The sequence below is a fragment of the Cotesia typhae genome, unplaced genomic scaffold (genome assembly GCF_013202065.1).
Source record: "Cotesia typhae breed Kobodo isofemale line unplaced genomic scaffold, CoteBio_Ctyphae contig_4, whole genome shotgun sequence".
Lineage (NCBI taxonomy): Eukaryota > Metazoa > Arthropoda > Insecta > Hymenoptera > Braconidae > Cotesia > Cotesia typhae.
Genome location: NW_027423748.1, coordinates 5,592,636 through 5,612,440, shown reverse-complemented (window position 1 = coordinate 5,612,440; position 19,805 = coordinate 5,592,636). Strand labels below are relative to the sequence as shown.

Here is a 19,805-nt window from a genome sequence, read left to right as displayed (position 1 = left end):
GTAAATTACTAAGTTTATATTCATATTCATTATACAATTAAATAGACAATCTTTTGGCTGAAAAGAACCTTTTTTATTAATATTTATTTAATATATCTTTGTATACGTTTCATAGGTTTCCCAATTTCATCATCAGTATACTTGATTTTTTTTTCCAGTGCACAACTTGTCTTATATTGTCCCACCAAAAAATTGTTTTCAGTGATTGTCGGGTAGAATACGTGAAAGTGCGAAGTACTGGGTTGATTATTATATATTACATGAACAGCCTAAGAAATTATATATAATATACAACAGTAGAAAGGTGACAGAGTAGCTTCCTATCCGTAACCGAGGAAACAACTAAAAGACCTCGAGGCCGTGTCAGAGGACTTTTAAAGCAAGTTTGACTACCAAACGCCTAACAAGATTATACTCTATACTCTATACATGGGCGCGATCATCCCCTTTGGCTTTGGCTTTGGCTTTTGCTTTTGCTTTTGCTTTTATATGCACACCCTCGAGTTACCGGCACTGCTATAGCTGCTGTGTTGCTTCCTCTGTACAGCATACAGCCCTTCGAGCCTTAATTCTCTTGTGTGACACTTAATTATCGAGAAATTTAACCGCAAGCATAACACTGAAACTACACTACCCCTTTCCCTTTAATAAGCTACTCATCTACATCCTCGCGCATAAAATATATCGCTAGGATCTTGTCAGCTGTGATTTATATATTGCCGTCACGATCTTGTGTGATTATTCTCACCTGACATTATATTTAACCGACCATTTTCTCAGCAGAATTGTAAGCGGAAATTTCACTTAAAATCTAACTACTTATGCATTTTACTACAATGTAAAAAATATCAATCATGTTTCCGTAACGCTACAATTTAAATAATAATGTATAATTGTTATAATTACACTGATAGAAAAATTAATCTAATTCAAGGAAAAAAAATTTTTGAAAAAATTTTTAGCCCTCTTTAATTAAATTAATTTTTCTGTTAATATATAAAATTTAAAATTGATATGTAAAAAAATATATTTTAAGTATTCAATAAAAACAAAAATAAATTTTTATTTTTCGTACCTGTATCCCTAAAAATGAACAACATTCTGAAAGCATTATTTGATAATAATAAAATGTTATTCACTTAAATTTAAAAACTTTTTTGCTTACGTCGTAGAAAAAGATTTATAGGAATTTATAAGTGAATTTACGAGCATTACTTTGTCTGGAGAAGAATGACGTGAAATTACAAAGTCCAGATACATCTAGAGATTAAAGAAAAAAACTTTTGAATACTTTTCCGCGCCTGCATACTTATAATACTTTTTAAATACTTAGATATTTAATTTAAAATTCCTACCTATCTCTCAGCCTTCAAAAGCTCACATTTTGTTTTTAAAAAAAAAAAATTATTTCCTTATAAAATTCAGCAGACCATAATAACAATCGACAAATATTATTGTCCAGTCAAAAAAAGTTACACAGAGGAATTGGTGGTTAACGCCATAAAGTAATGGTTTATACATGCATAAATGACAGGAGAATGTCACGTAATCCCGACTGAGCCCTTAATTTCCATGAATTCACAGGAAAAGTAAATCTGCGGTCGCAGGAGGGCTTTTAAACAAAGTAGAGGGGAAGGTGAAGTTAAAAGTAAAAGAGTTGAACTTTATTATCTCCTCGGGTATATTATACACACATAAACGTATAGGGGAAAGCATATAATATATATACATATATATATATTGACAAGGACTCGGGTGAGCAGATCGGAAACCAATTAATATCAACCCTCGAGAGTAGCCGCGCGAATCAGGCAGCTTCCTAGCTGAGGGATGAGGGTTGATGCCAGCGATGTAGTTCGGGTTTGGGGTTGTAGAGACTCACGCAACTAACGGTTGCTTCTCTAGTAGTGATATAGTTGCGCCGTGGGGCTTGCTTGTCAACGGTTTTCCCGCGGCCGCACCCCGCGCCTCTATCCAGCTAAAGCGCCGGTAAACTACCCCCGACGTAGCGTGATAACACGCTAGTAAGCTCTCTTGTAACCTCGTTACCAGAAACTCTCCTTTTCAAATGCCCCTGAGCCACAAACTCTCGAATAACGACTCCGTTTCTTAGCACAAGTGCTCTCTCAAAGCAATTTAAATCACACTTGGGCTAAATTTTTTTTAAATTAATTTTTTTCTGTTCAAAAGATTTCTTGCGATGAGTTCATTTATGGTTTACTTTTTTGAAAAAAAAAAAAAAAGAAAAATTTTGCTTTTAACTTGATATTTCACCTAAAATTTAGAATTTTTTGTAATTTCATTGCTATTTACATTTTTTGATTTTTTTAACTTTGATCCGGTATAATTGTAAGATCTTACGAGCCGGCCGAAGGCCGGCGAAGTTTGATCTAAATTATCCGAGTGTCTCGCACGAGAGATTACGAAGGTAGTATCACTACTTCTGTGTCTTTGACCACAAGTTCAGAGCTTTAAAAAAAAAATAACACTATCATCGCCTGGTTACCGTAATGCTCTCTTGTAACTATTTACTCATTCGTATAAAGCTTTCCCATTTTTATTATTTTACCTGAACAGAAGGGTGGGCGTATATGGGTGGGAATCTCTCGTGCGAGACACTCGGATAATTTAGATCAAACTTCGCCGGCCTTCGGCCGGCTCGTAAGATCTTACAATTATCCTTCGTGTCTCGCACTTCGAGATTACGAAGGTAGCTGTTTAGAGCAAACATTTTCTTCATTTCAATGTTATTTATTGAATTAATACAGAGTAAAATGAAAAAATGGGCTAATAATTGCTCCAATGAAACATAACATTCATAGTTTTACAATAATTAGAGTAATAACGATTAATTAATTATAATACGTAATTTAGTAATGCAACTCATTAAATAATAATAGTTAATTATAAAAATACATTTAACCAGACGTACTAGGTGTTAAAACTGACATTGCAAATTTATTATTGTCAATTTTTATTGGCTGTTGATAAAAATCAGCAAAAACTTTTGAATTTAAAGACCAACCGGCCACTTTTTTAATTTCTTCGATGCTAACACCTTTCTCATAAGCTTTGGAGGTTAAAGCATGACGCGTAGAATGTGCAGTAAATCTTTTATCTACACCTAATTCTTCCAAAGTCGTTCTTATCCACCGGCTGATTGTCTTACTTTTAACTGCCTTATGGGGTTTGTTAAAAGAAATAAACAGTGAGTCAATATTTCCTCGGAGACCGCTTGTCATCATTAAATATCTATTTAAAGTTTGTGCGATACACAATTCAGGCCTATCTTGGAAGAAAGGAAACTTCAGTACAGGTTGTGGAGCCCCAGGTCGAGAAGTTTTAATTTGATTTGGAATACGTATTTCAATTTTAGACTCTAAATTAATAATATTAGAAATTTGAATATTTGCTAGCGTCTGAGAACGATGAGCGGTACCTAATGCTAATAATACTACAAGTTTATTTGTTAATTTTTTCAAAGTTAACTCTTCGAGCGGAAACCACGTTGTTAATTTATTTAAAACTGGATCCACGTCCCACGTAGATTCGTACTTCGGAAAGCTAGGCCTTATCTTCGAAGATCCTTTAATAAATCGACTTATCAGCTGATTATTTGTAATATCCTCACTGGAGATTAATGACAATGCCGCTCTTGCAGAATTCAGTGTACTATATCCAATACCACTACTGAACCTTTCTGATAAAAACTTCAAAACTTTTTCCACTGATACAGCATATGGATCTTCATCATTTTCTTGATTCCATCGCCACCAGAGCTTCAGAGTCCCATTATAATTTTTTAGTGTTGATTCTGCCAAAGAAGCAATTGAAATGTTAATTGCTTCCTTAGGTGTTCCTTTTATTAATAGTGCCTGGCTGATAACCTGACGGCAACCAGGGTAAGCTTCGTCGCTAGTGGATGTTGACGTGTTCTACAGGGAGAAATTAAAATATTAGCATCTAATTCAAAACAGATCCAATTTCCTACCGATAATTTTGTGAAGGCTGGGAACCAAACTTGAGTTGGCCAGTAAGGTACAACTAAGATACCTTCTGCCTTGTCATCCCTAATTTTTTTAATTACTTTAGTGATTACCGAAAAAGGTGGAAAGGCATAAAACATCCAATTAGACCAGCAGATTGTAAATGCATCAAATGCGAAAGCCTCGGGGTCTCTTTTCCAGGAGCAATAAATTGTACATTTAGTATTTATTCGTGAAGCAAATAAATCTATTTCTAAATTTCCAAATTTCTTTGTAATCATTTCAAATGCATAGTTTGCAAGTTCCCACTCAGTATCTGAATTATCAATGCGTGAGGAATAGTCTGCCTCAACATTTTCCTCTGAGGGAATGTACGAAGCGTAAACCCATAACCGACGAACCTCACACCAATTCCACAGCTCGCAAGCTAACTCATGAAGAGCAGAATAACGGACACCTCCCATCTTATTAATATAGGCCAATGTCGTAGTATTATCTACCATAAGTAAAACATCGGTATCCCTTAGATCAGACGCGAAGCACTTTAGTGCCAATAAAGCCGCCTTAAGTTCTAAATTATTGATATGAAGATTTCTCTCATCTTGACTCCACAGACCGTTGGCAGACTCACCATCGCAGAAAGCACCCCATCCAGACAATGAAGAATCAGAATAAATTGTCTTCTCGTAACTAGTATTCCTCACTTTCCTACTTGCCTTTGGCAAAACCTTCAACCACCAATCCCAATCCTTTAGAGTATACTTTGGTACTGACATGAAAGCATCGAAACAACCCTGATTATTATTTAAGGCCTGAATTTTTGCTCTTTCAAACAATCGACAGTGTAATAGGCTGTACTCAACTGCAGGACAGCAAGCCACCACCGACCCAACAACCTTGGCAAAATCACGAATTTTCAACATCTTTTTCCCCTTAAGATTCTCAATCTGTTTTTGTATCGCAAACTTTTTCTCCTGTGGAAGCTCAATTCTCATTGTATTTGAATCTAAGATGAATCCTAAATACTTACACCTTTTCTCAGGCACCAATTTAGACTTATCATGGTTAATGATAAATCCTAAACTTTCCAGGAACTCGATGGTCTGAGTCATATTTTTGCTACACTCCTCAACCGATCGGCCTAAACATAAAAAATCATCTAGATACACTACTGAGAGCCAACCTTTTAAACGTAAATAATTAATTACTGGCTTCAACAATTTTGTAAAAGTTAATGGACACGAACATAAACCAAAAGGCAAACAAACGAATTCATAGATCTTGTCACTAAATTAAACCTCAAAAATTTTCGATGTGGTTTCCACACTGAGATCAAAAAATAAGTATCTTTCAGGTCGATCGTGCCCATCAAAATATCCTTTTCTAAGAGACTACATGCTGACCTGAGATCTTCGAGCTTAAAATGTTCGATATTGATAAAAGTATTCAACGCCTTTAAATTTAAAATGAATCTTTGCTGGCCATCTGGCTTGGGAACAAGAAAAAACGGCGAAAGGAACTGATCTGGCACTTCCTGACACTTCGTGATTGCGCCTATTGAAAGCATTCTATTAATTTCTGACTGGATAAATACTGAATCTTGTTCCGACCATACTCTGGATGGTGGAGCGTAAGTCTGTTCAGGGGTTGACTCAAACGGTAATTTATAACCTTTGACTGTTTGGATGACAAACTTGTCCTCAGTTATTAATTCCCAAGCCTTAACAAAATATTTCAGACGACCCGCATAAGTACTTACATTACACTGCAAGGCTAATGTTCCTGTGAGCGCTGATTCTGTTGGCGATATTGGTTTGACTTTGGATAGCTCGATTGTTTCTGTGGAAATCTGGAAGTCAGTGGTTTTCTCGCTGGTGCTGTCTTCCCGCTCGTCGGAACCACTGACTTCTTTTGACTCGACGAGCCCCTCGCATTTAAATAATTTGGAGCAACAAACGGTTTTTTAGTAGGAGCTGAGTTCATCTCCTCGCCTACTTTACCAATAGCCTTGATTTCTTTAACTTTATCTACTAACTTTTCCCCAAACAAATAGTTATCTGTTTCTCTTTTTTCCAGTGCCGTAGCCCATTGTTTAGATAAAGTAGGCAGGATATACGCTTTACGCGCAACTGTTTGAGATCTGTGGATCTCAATTAACATCTTTGCAGCGTCCCAGACTTGCTCCAAATTTTTTACATGTTCCGGTTCCCGCAGAGGAGCTAGCGACTGGATCACTGGAGCCAAAGCAGATAAAGCAGATCCCGCCAGCTTTTGTGTTGCGCCAAAATACGTGTCCCTCTTAAGAGCCGACTCTTTCAAATTTACCGACACTTCATCATTTAAGATCGGTGGTTCGAATGATAATTTACCCTTCCTAGGGTATTTTTTAAACAAGGATTCTTTTATCTCTTTTGTTAGTCCATCCGACAAATATTTTTTCCAACGTTTTGCAACGCTGGAATGTAAACTCAATTCAGGCTCCTTTTGTTCAGGTTCTTCCCCGAAAATGCGCAAACCATCTGCATCCAACTCCCACGGAGTCTCGACTTCCTCCGACGTTGTTGATTCTTTGACAGGTTCTGTCAGAGAATCACCACCTCCTACAGTTGTTTCTTTCGAGATCGTTTCATTGGTTTGAGAATCCTGAACTACAGCTTCCTGAGGAGTTTGGTCTTCGAGTTCCTTCTCCTCATTTCCAGCTAAATTAAACAGACGATTTAATACTCATCACAGGTTAATTATCTGTTTATTTAATTAATGTCAATAAACAAAAAACAAGGCTAGTTTGTTTATATTGCTCTTATCTTACCTCTCGGATAAAAAAGAGCAATACAATCTCTACTTCATCTTTCAGATAAAGTCTGATTATCAAACGAGTCCTATTTTACCTCACGGGTAAAACAAAACGTTTGTTTAAACAGATATATTTGTTATGTATATTCTATTCCGAACACCATAACAAGCCTCACGGGCATAATACGTATACGCTACGTTAAGGAAAAAACGATTGCATCTCGTGCCAACGTTTAATCATAATTAAAATATTTTAACAATTACCTCCATTGGTCGGTGTATGTAATTCAGGCGTCTCCGATACTGGAGTATCTGGGGCATCTCGTGCCAAAATAGCCTCTTTCATTAGAGTAAAACCCGACAAAATTTCCTCCATTCGGTCTTCCAATTTACGTAGACGTTTGGACGTCCTCTCCTTAGAACGTTCTCGGCTTACGGACCTCTTCTTACCCATTACTCAAAAATAATTTTAATCTTAATATATAGAAAAAAACTACACTAATTGCACTGACGTGTGGTCTGTTTGACACAAAAAATATGAATGAGTAAATAGTTACAAGAGAGCGTCACGGTAACCAGGCGATGATAGTGTTATTTTTTTTTTAAAGCTCTGAACTTGTGGTCAAAGACACAGAAGTAGTGATACTACCTTCGTAATCTCGAAGTGCGAGACACGAAGGATAATTAATTGACTACACTTCCAATTGAGATAAAATTTTTTGTAGCGGAAAGAGAATACTTAGACTTAAATTCAAGCTAATTTTTAGAATAAATAAAAAAAATTCTACAACTAAACTGACAACATTCGACGAAAAAAACTCGATTTTAAATTATATATATGAATTAAATCCCTACTAATATTATAAATGTAAATGTAAGTTTGTTTGTTACGCTTCCACACTACTTAACTGATCATTATGAAACTTTGTACACATATTCTTGATGGTATTAGAAGTAACTAAGCGGTATTTAAAATAGTATAGGATACTTTTTATTTAAAAAAAAAAAAAAAATGTTTCATATTTCAATTGATTTCACGTTACTGATACAGTTTGCGTACGTCTAAATTTGAAAAATCTTTTTGATATTTAAAAAAAAATCAATACGTATTTATTGCACAAAGTGAACAAGTTCGGCTAATAAAACATAAATCCGCGCCAATTAGAAGCCCTAAAAAATTGTTTAAAGAATAATTTAATAATTAAAAAAAAAAAAAAAAAAAAAACTGGAGTAAAATTAAACAGAGTTATTAAACAACCTTCAAAAGCGATGATTAATAATAACAAAAAGACAAAGGGTATAAGCCCGCCTTGTTCCATCTAATAGTGCAGCAAAGAGTTAAGCCATCGATCAAGAGATATAACACCATCCTATCTCCCATTCGGGGTTACGGAGTTTGAAAAGCCTCTGAGTAAGAGGAGCTGAACCTAACGAGGGTGTTAGCATTGTGTGCACTCGTTAGGCCCTTCGTTACCAGCACTTGTCATCTTTATCAACACTTGCTATTTCAATTTCAAATATTTTACATTCTACTCTTCTTCTGATTATGCCTTTCTCATCACTATCACCGTTCATATTGATTTTTCAGCTGTCACCCATCCACGTGGATACCCCCTCCCCCTCTTTTTTGTATTTTTGAAAATAAAAAAAACCTTTCATTATATTTCTACAATAAATTTACAAAGAAATTTGTCAATGAAACAGTAACGATTATAAGGGAACTTTTTATCATCGATTATTCAATATTTTTTCATCGGATATTATTGCTCCAGGCAATATTCAATTAATTCTTTTCTCAATACTAATAAATGTGTATCCACTATCAATTTATTATTTTTTATTCCAATTTAAATGGTTTGAAAATGCAATTAATGCTAATGAAGTAGATGCTACAATTTTACTACCGAGACGAAAATTCATTAAGTAGAAATATACACTTTCGGCCGACCACTCGGAAGCAATATTCCCTTGCCTCTACACCTGATTCCATTTGCTTTGAAATATACAATATTACCGGAATATTTGACATTATGCTAAAATAAATGAAAATATTCATTTTAGTATCTACCTGATCAAACAAAAAAATTTTTATTAAATTTTTCGTTTGCATTTTAATGATTCAGTATTTTATCGATACGATCTCATTTGAACTAATATTTGAAAGGGGATATTTTACAGCTGAAAATGAAGAAGTGATTTAGTTTTATCAATGATTTGTATACACTGATAAAAAAATTTAATTGATTGTGAGAAAAATTTTGATCTATGAATATCATCTCAGGAGAGTTTAATCGGCTTCTTAAAATTGTAAAAAACATTCAAGGACATTTTTGAACAACTTGTCAAATTTTGAAAATCTCAAAAATCAGCTTCAATTTTTATAATTTTTTTTAAGAGTTTTTCTGCTTTATTAAAGATACTCACATTCTCCAAAATTATGATATTGATAATAAATTTTTTTCTTGATCCAAATTAATTTGTCTGTCAGCATTGAACCGTGAAAATGAGAATAGGAAATTTTATCATATTTAATAGTATAATTTTTATTCTAAAGTATTTAAAAAATATAAAAATTTCAATTTATTTTATACACAGAAAAAAAAATTTACTTGAATCAATTAAATAATATTGAAGAATATCATTTTTGTGATTTGAGTAGAAAAATTCTTAAATTAAGAAATTTTTTTTTATTTAAGTAAATTTTACTTTATTTAATAATTTTTATACTCTTTCCAAGATTATCAAATTCTGTAAAATTATTTTCTTCACTAAATAATTTTTTTCTACATTCAAGTTAATTTTTTTCCAGTAAGATTTGTAATATTTGACAAGTTGTCATGTTTGAAAGAAATATCGTGAAAAAAAAAAAGTAAAAATTTATCAAAATTTCCTCAAGAATCGCGACATGTTCATGATAAAAACTACAATAATTTGATTTATTTGACAAAAAAATCATTAAAAAACATTTTAATCGAATTGAGCATATGACATACATTGTTTCCAAAGAATTTGCATGGTATCAATCATTGCATTATCGCAATTTGTCATTACTTGCACATTCACTGTGATTAAAGTTACAAGATAAGATCATTTGTATTGCACAAGAGCAATACAATAAAACTAGTCGTAAATTCCAATGGAGTCAAAACTGTATATTACGATAGGTATTTAATCAACTATCTTCAAAATCACTGCTCGGAACCTATTGTTGTGAGTTGTAGCTAAAGTTTTTAATTTTTTTTTAAATACAATTGGAAGCTTTCCACGAGAAACAAAGTTGAAAACTACCTTTTGGAATTTATGCAATTAAATTAACAGTTTGAATTATTGAGTAGTAGTAATTTATGCAATAATTAAGTTGAGTAATTTTTAAATTGCCCGGAAAGCTATAAAAATTTAATCAGTAGTTTGAAAGATTTTGATAAAATTTTAAATAATTAACTTAAAATTTTTCCAAGTGTATTATAAATTTTTTAGCCTGACTTTTCATACTTTTCTCTTATAAGTATTCATTAACAACTTCTGGGATGATAAATTATAGAACAATAAAAATATTAATAATAATGTATAATGAATAATTTAATACTTATGCATGTTAACACGTTTTATTATTAATAATTGATGTGACTGAGTAATAATTCTTTGCCGATTCGCAATTAAATATAAATTAACAGAAATAATTATGATTATTAAATTATTCATGCTGTATCTAAGTAATTATTTATGACTATTGCCACTACTGTTACTACCGCTAAGTTATTATTAGACTTGATCATAAATACTTCTCACAACGATCGGTAATAATTAATGTCCAATATTTTTACAGTCAAATTGAAATAACTATGATTGAATAAGACAATTAAATGTACTCTCATCATAAATCATGCGTCATAACTGAGCGCCGTAAATATGTTATTAAATAATAGAATAAAAGACTCACCTTATAGATCCCATCGACGAGTCTCGTGAGCTCTTCGGTCTCCATCTTACCCACTTTAAAACAAAATTACACTCAAGCACTTTTTTACAAGAATTATTATGCTGGCACCTAATTGTTAAATCCTTCGACAAAATATAATCAATTTTCCGTTATGTACATATTTTTTTTATAATCATTTCCCGGAGTTTGTACAGCCAAAAAATAACGTCGTCACGTGCCCGTTTATTTTTACTTTTTGAACCCAATGTCGCAGTGGAACGTTTGCACTCGTTTTATTGCATACAAACGTCCTCGTCAACCACCCGCTCGTCTCTCCGATCGCCGACACTCCGACGTCTGTCTCTCCCACCGCGGAAATTCTTCACCCGGATGACGGAATTCTGCTAGAAAAAGGAAAAAAAATATTAATTTATTACATTATCCTCCAGCTTGCAGCATTTTTTACAACGTTTTTTAATTTAGGGTTCAGAAAATTCGGAATAATGAAAATTTCTTAACATTGTTTTACTTTTTACTGAAATAGTTACAAATTATGATAAAAATGACCCAGAAAAAAATTTTTAAACATATATTCCTTATCTATTTTAAACTCCAAAAACATTGAATTAATTTTACGAGTTTTTCAAATTATTTATAAATTATAAATAAATAAAAAATAAGAAATTAAAGCTGAAGAAATTCATTAAATTGTGAAAGAAAAGTTCAAAGAAAGAATAAAAATCAAAACTTTGATCATTGAAGCTACAGGAAAAATGTCATACAAACTCTGTTTGTCGACACAATGAACTTGAGAAAAACGCTTCGACACAATGCTTGCAATGGTTATATTTTCAAAGATAAAGTAACTTTTGTAATTCAAGTAACAAACCTCATTTTTATGTTTTTTATTTTTACTAATATCTTACAAAAGTATCTTTTTTATTAAAAATTACTTTTTTCTTTTACATTTTAAAGTCGCGCTTTCATACCAGCTTTTTTAATTTCACGACAGTATCGATTACCAATGTCAGAAGTGTTATTCCGAAGTTATAGCCCATAACTTTACGACAAATCATCGTAAGCTCAATTAAGGTCCGAGTACAATTACAACAAACAAGGAAAAAGTTTTAAAACTGAAACTTTATAAAAAAAATTTTTTTTCACCTTCGATTTTCTTTTTTTTTTCACTTTTAAATGATAATAAAACTTTTTTATCGTGGATAGTTATATAAATCAAATTATGGATAATATTACATGAATTCGTAACATGAATTTCTGATTTAATAACTTTTTGGAATTTCTGGAACTAATTAAAACATATTACAGTGGGATTCTATGAAAATTCTATAAATTATTTAACTATCATAATTAATTACTAATAATATCTCACTTATTTTCACTGAAAAACTTTTTCATATCAAATTTTTTAGATCCCACAACAATGTTAATATATTTTATTGACTATATCTAAAAACTTCAATAGAAAAGTGTTATTAGTATTTCTAAAATAAAAATTTCTCAAATAAGCAATTAAAATATATTGTAGACTGGTTCAAAAAAATTATTTTTTGTTATTCAAGATTCCCTCTAAAATCCTTTTGGGAAGATGAGAAAAGCTGACCTCTCAATATTACATAATGACTTTTGTTAAATTGCACTGTATTTTTTTAACTATTGACATTTTTATAGATACAAGCTCATCCCGATGTTACACTCATCAAGAGCTTTCATTTGAGTACCCACATGCATTTTGATATATTTTTCATATTTATGTATATATAATATATATAAATATATGAAAAATTGATGTGGGTACTCAAATGAAAGGTTTCGATGAGTGTAACATCGGGATGAATTTATATTTTTAAAAATTTCAATAGTTCACAAGATACAAGGTCATTTTTTAGTTATGTATCTAGAAATAGAGCATTTTCGAATGCAGCCTAAATACTTATCATCATAAATTGACTGTTGGTGAGAATGATATGAAACCATGAAAAAGCACATCTTCAGGTCAAGACTTTTCAAACGATACCAAATTTAATCCTAAAAACCCATTTCATCATATAAATACACTGACCACAAAATTTTGCTTATTTTCTTAATAATGTAGATGAACAAATATTTTTTGATCTGTAGAATTCTACAACTCTTCAAACGCTCATTAGAATACTAAAACATGATAATATTTTTGTAGGAAATTAAACGTTCTACAAAAAAGGTCCTAAGTAATTTGCTGATAAATTTACTCCTTTAAAAGATATTTAAAGTCAAAGTCCAACGTTTAAAAAATTTTAGTGTTTTTTTGCAAAATATTGCTCAATTTTAAAAATTATTCTACAAATAAAAATAATTAGACCTCTGTAAAATTAACTTTAAATACCAAAGCCGACGCCCAGTAACGTGAACTAGAGTGTTAAAATATAATTAAAAAAAAAAAAAAAAAAAAAACAGCAGATATTGTTTGCACAATTATCTTCGATCTTATTTAATGATTAAAGATTTATATTGGTGATTAAATAAGTAGTGCAACGACTACGAAAAAATGAAAGATTTATGAGAATGTCAATGGCGATTGTTCTGTACAGATTTTAACTTCTAAAACAGGTATAATAATATATAATAATAATACCCTGCTAGAATACAAACTCTCGCAATATAAACTCTAGTAAATCTTTGACTGTTATTCACGTTAGTGCAACGTGAGGTCACGATTATTTCCAGGTTACTTTCATTCCCGAAGGACATCCACTATGCCGTGAACTAGTATTAGTGCCTAGAGATTCCATTTAAACAAAGATCAAACGGGCAATGAGAAATAAATCTAAACACAGCATAGAAGTAAGAAAATATAAAACCGTAAATTATTAAATTATTTAAAGTATCAAAACCATTGTGGAATTAGTAATTTTATAAATTGTGAAAGTCACCAAAGAAATTACAAGTAAGATACTACAATAATGATGATGATGATGATGATGATGATGATGATGATGATGATAAATTACAAGTTATTGAGCGAATCCTAGAAAAGTTGGCAGCCTAGAACTCGATTGCTTCTGGGCATGAAACTGGAGATCGAGAATAAAGAAAACGAGCTGAGAATAATTAAATAAGAAAAAAGTGGTAATGCAACGTCTGACCGAGAGACATTAAATTAGATGAGAGTGATTCTACACGGTGTCGACGTATATAGATCTTGATGTCAAACCTTTACTTGCAAGTTTACTTTCATTAGAACTATTCTTTCTATTACTTTCATCCAGGAAATTATAACTGGTCTCGCTGAGCTGGCTAACTACTCAGCTACCACGGCTAATGCTATTATGCCATTTTTTTTATTTAATTTTTTTTTTTTTTATATTTTATAGAAGATTGATTTCACATTAAACTTTACGTTTTAAGAATTTGATCTTCAATTAATAATTAAATATTTAACCTTCATTATTACATATATTTGAAAATGTTACTTTGGAATTTAATAACGTTTTAAAAATAGATAAGAATTTTTACAACTATATTTTACTCCAACATTTAAATTGAAACTGTAAATGCTATTTGAATTTATTAGCAAATAAATTACCGACAGTAATAAAGAAAATTACTTTACTAAGAACTCATAATAGACAGTTTTTAAATACGTTTAATCGGCAAGTAGATGTAGACGTTTGTAAAACTTGAACACATTTGAAATGTACTTTAGATCTAGATCTATCCGGAATCGGAAGTATTGTGCCGTTACTTTTGAAAATAAAACCAAGAATTTTAATTTTAAATGCAAAACTTAAACTTTCATGTCTTAGTTTTTTTTATCTTTACCCATGAAAAAACTTTCTGATATTTTTATGAATAACTTGATATGAAAATTGTTGATATAAAAAAATTTTTTTATGAGTATAATTATTTTGAAAAAAAATTTATCAATCTTAAATTGCTTCTTAATTAAAATATGATGTGATACAAATTTTTAATATTACGCGCGTAATTTACTTAACGCGCCACCTTCATACTACGAACACAAAGTAAAGAAAGAAATTAGGACTATTTTATTTTAGCGCTAGATTTTTGAGCGATCAATTATTTAGCCAATGTAAATTATTATCGATAAATTATTTAAAAAAAAAGTTTAGTTAAATGCATTCTAGATTGAGTTAGAAACAATATTAAAAGGTAGAAATATTAAGTCATTGAAGAGTTGAGTTTCAAAAGGGTATCTTTTCATTTTTGATTAATCGAGACAAAAAACTGGTTATCTTCAACTACAAATATTTTGAACTTTTTTAATTTAGCTATAAAGTGCTATCGGTTATGAAGCTACAATTCGATTTTCATTTAGAAATTATTACTCTATTATCCCAGTCAAATAACAACATGCATTTGTATGACAATATGATGTTAACATTCGATTTTTTGAGATAAAATTATGTAAATAAATGTTAAATAAATAATGCATAACAATAAAATTTCATATCACAAGGACATATGACATATGATATAATAACTAATAACAATAGCAATGTATAATATAATATAAACGGCGTGATATTTAAATACTGGTAGATTGTAAACCGATATTTACTTTATTGAACGAACGTTTTAAATGTATGTTAATTTCCACACTATGAAAGCATTGTATATTATGGTAAATTAATGATTGATGTAAATATTTGTCAGATTGCCTCCGGAAATAGAAGGTTTTAATTATTCACACGAATTATCGATTAGCTACTAAAAAAATGATCAAGCACTGACTAAAAATAAAGTATCATTAACTATCCGTAAAACATTTTTTAATGTGATAATTACAGACTATATATTAAAATAAAAAAATAATTTATTTTTTTTAGAAATATGTACATCAATTAACATGGCGTATTAATTAAAATTTTATGCCGTCATTTATTGCATAAAAAATTAATATCAGATACGTTCCTTGAAAAAGTAAAAAAAAAATTTTTATTTTATAAATTATTATCTCAAACTTAACTCTCTCGTATTGAGATGAATTAGTGACAATTTGCCCTCTGTTGGAGATTTTTAACACTATTTTGGGTCAAAAAATGATATATGAACATATAAAGCCTAATGTAGACATATCAAGTCATATATGTTCTAGTTTCCTCCTATATGTGGCTTGATGTAGCTAATTTTCACGTTAGATCATATGTATATGGACAAATCAAATATAAAAAAAAATTTTACAGGAATAAAATAATGAACTTAATTCTATTAAACTCTGAATAGAATTTATTTAAATCGGTATCGATAAACCTCATGTAAATACAAACAATTAAGAGTGAAAATTTATCCGAAACGAAAAAGTATTTTTTAAATGAAATTAATCTATTATTTGAAAGTAAACAACAATATCTTGGTTGAAAATATAAAATAAAATTACCGGTGGTAAAAGTATGTTGATAAAAAGTTAGCGACATGAAGTATACTCATTCCCTTGACACTCTTACGAGGTACATGACTCTTGCATTACCTTTTCCTTTTATCGTCTGAGCTACTATACGTCGAACGAGATAAGCGACGTAAACGACAGAAAGGAAATGCATATAGTAAACCAGAGGGCACAGAGATGATCATGTGAGCACGTGCCGAGTCTTTGTGAGCCATCAGTACACATTACTCCGTACTCTCTGCTGTGAGAGTACTACTGACTGCTGAAACACTACTGAGTACACTAGATGTATGCATTGTGCCCGATATTTATAAAGAGAAAGGAAATATTCGCAAAAGTCAAATACGACTCGTTTGAATAAACGGATAGTTTATTCTAATTGCTCCATATTATGAATAAGTGCATAATTAAGACATTATCACATTTTTTATTATTTTAAGTACGTCTCGATTAGAACAATTTATTTTGCTATTTTTTGTAAGCATTAATTATGAATAAAAACCTTGAGTAACTCTATTGTTATGAAATTTAGTGAGTAAAAATTTTAAGCCAACATTCCAAGTAAAAAGTATAAATTATTTACATCCGATTTTATTTGTATACATTTAATTTGTTAACTACGTGATTAATAACAGTTATTTATATTTCTATAAAATTTCAAAAATTAAAATAATTATTATAGTAGTAAAAAAAAATATCGTCTTTACTTTCAGATAAACGAAATAATAATATTTATTAAAAATTCAGCCAACAAGTTTTTAGTAAAAATTAGATAAAAACAATAATAACTTCTATAGATTGATAAAAAAAAAACTAGTTTTATGAGTCAAAAGAAAAAATATTGATTAAAAAAAAAAAAAAACATTTTAAATAATTTCATGTTTTAAACTGGTTATCTTGGATCAAGATTCTTTCTTTTAATATCAGTGCGTCAGGTATTAAAATTTTTTTAATTTTTTTCTTGATGTAAACAAAAAAGACATTCTATAATATAACAAAAATTTCATTAACATACCATCAAAGAACTTTATTTATAGAAAAAAAAAAAAAAAAAAATTTTAATTAAATCAATAAAATTTTCTTTCGATAAATTTGATTTACTTTGAACAATTTAAAAAAAAAACTTAGAAATTTTTGTTCAAAATAGTTCCTGCCCCAATTTAGTATACAAAGACTAGATCAGAAACTTTAGGTAATAGTTTAAAGATAAAAAAAAGCCATTACACGTTAAATAAATTTTTTTAAGCTCAATAACTAGTAAACTTTCAATTTAAATAATTAATACCAAGATTTATCTGCAGTAATAAAAAAATTTTTAACAAAATCATAGGCTTAAAATTACTACTTACGATCCATAAATTTACATTATTTTTATTGATTAAAACTGATAAGAAAAATTAAAAAAAAAGGTTTCGCCTAAAAAATCTTAACAAACATTTTTCATTATTCTGTCTAAATAAATTCAAAACAAAGACATGTTTTGACTTTACTTAACAAACGATGCAAGCTTAATAATAATTTGCTAACAAATTAAATAACGAGTACTTGTTTATACATAATTCATCAATTAACACGTACAGTAGATCCTATCAGCGATTTAACGCTCATTTTTTTCCTTTCCTTCTTTCATCTGTATATAATTTTAATGTTACATACATTTTATCTATCAAGTACACTTCCGTATACTTAATTATATAAGATATAAGGTATAAAGTATTTTTTGACTCGATATAAATCACGTAAACCATATTTATACATGATTATCGTAAAATAAAAAATAAAAACAGTAAGTAAGTAGATTTTAAATCATCCATGACTAAGTTATTCAACCAGACTATTTTTCGAATATTCCTTATACCCATAAGTTAACTTCACCGCCCATTATTATTATCAAATGTATGTCTACTTATAATACGCATGTAATAAAAATAAATAATTATTTTCCTTTACACCAGTATTAAAAACTGTAAACTGGTTTTATATATGTTACCGGTTATTATTTATTATGAATTATAATTGTGGTAAAAAATGTTGTTTTATTATAAATTATAATAATAAATAATAATCAATCACTACAGCTTGTTAGAGCCATTAGGGTCATATTAAATGCACCGATCGTTGTAAATAAATAAAAATAAAAATTCTTCGAATCGTTAGTCGATAAAAAATGTAAATTTATAAAATCTATTTACGGGGCACTAAATTTAAGGAAAAGCGAAGAAAAAAAAACTAAAAACTGAATCTAGTAAAAAGTATTTGAAAAAAAAAAATTGATAATAAAGCAGCAATTAACTTTCACATGAAGCCTGATAAAACTCGCGGCGCGTAGATTCTGTTGGTGTGAGAAAGGTGCTTCGAAGGAATGTGGAACAAATTTGCTGGCTCAAGCGATGAAAACTCCCGTTGCATTCTTCGTGTTCGATTGTTTTTTTGCTCGAGTCTGTATTCATTTATTTTTTATGCCTAAAATAAAATTTAATTACTCATTGCTATTGCTCATTGTCATTAAAAAAAAAAAAAAAAAAATCTAGAAGAATTTTTTCTGATCATGACTATTGGTGTTATTACTATGAAGGTTATTTGTAAGACGGATACCGATATTGGTATTGGTGTTATTCAGTTAATTTAATGGCCGAGCATAGGACTATACACTCGATTAAGTTCAATACATATTCAAATCGAAGTTCCTGATGCTTCGGAATGCTGTCCTGCCACCTCATGCGCTCTGGCATAACGGTACCGAGTTGAATCTCCTGATGATATCCTACAGTAAACAGCAAACCATATAACATATCACGTACAACATAAAACTGACCCATGTGTATTACACCTGTACACGGCTCTGTATAACGAGATATTATTCGGGCGTAATAATTCAGCCGGATTATCATTAATTTGTTCTTTTATTTTATTTCCGTCATCGGGAGTGAAAAATTGCGTTAATTTATTATTTAATTGAACTTTTACATATGGGACTTACACATTTCACACTAAATTAAAAAAATTTTTTTTTTAATTAAAAAACCTTCACCTCAATTTTTTTTGCTCTTAATGTTTCTTTAAAATCAACCATACATTTTTTAAACAATATAATTTATTTCGTTTTTTATTATTGAATTATTATTCCGTTGAAGAAGAAAACGAAAGTAGCGTTTACGCTAGAGGCGTGCAAAAAAATTTTTCATTTTTAAATTAAAGTAATTGATAATGATAAATTTATTTATTATATTATCATGTTTATAAAAAATTGATTTCGGTGTGGCAATAAAAATTCATTTATTTAATTAAATTATTTTGTAATAAATAAAATGATAATGAAATTTTTATATTAATGTCTAAACAATTAATAACTTATGTTAATTTAAAATTTATTAAAAATATTCTCTTACTCATAAAGTTGTTTATTCAATATGATTATTGACAATATTTATAGCAGTTATTGATTGCAATTGTACGGAAGTTAAAATTTAGTATTTGTTCGATGTAAATAATGCAATTATTTATCCAATAACTAATGTAATAATCTGTATAACTTGGTAATAAATTTTAATTACGTAAAGTTATAAATATTATTTTTTTTTTTTTTTAGGATTTTAAGATAAATTGTTAGTAAAAAGATTGGCTTGCCGTTGTTTTTTATTTGCATGTTTGGAAAAACTAACTTAAAGATCGGTAACTACATTTCCATTTAAAATTCATA

The 19,805-nt window shown here is 29.9% G+C and overlaps 1 protein-coding gene across 2 annotated transcripts in view; it reads right to left on the bottom strand.

Annotated features, from left to right (window-relative positions):
- Nucleotides 1–19,805, bottom strand: part of Irsp53 (Insulin receptor substrate 53 kDa) — a 140,265-nt gene that overhangs the window by 113,676 nt on the left and 6,784 nt on the right. The window contains exon 2 of one of the 2 annotated variants that reach the window (XM_074242244.1): nt 10,720–11,102. In XM_074242244.1, the coding sequence (XP_074098345.1) occupies nt 10,720–10,764 (45 nt within the window). In that variant the 5' untranslated portion in view covers nt 10,765–11,102. The remainder of the gene's footprint in view (nt 1–10,719; nt 11,103–19,805) is intronic. The other variant, XM_074242245.1, reaches the window with a different exon arrangement.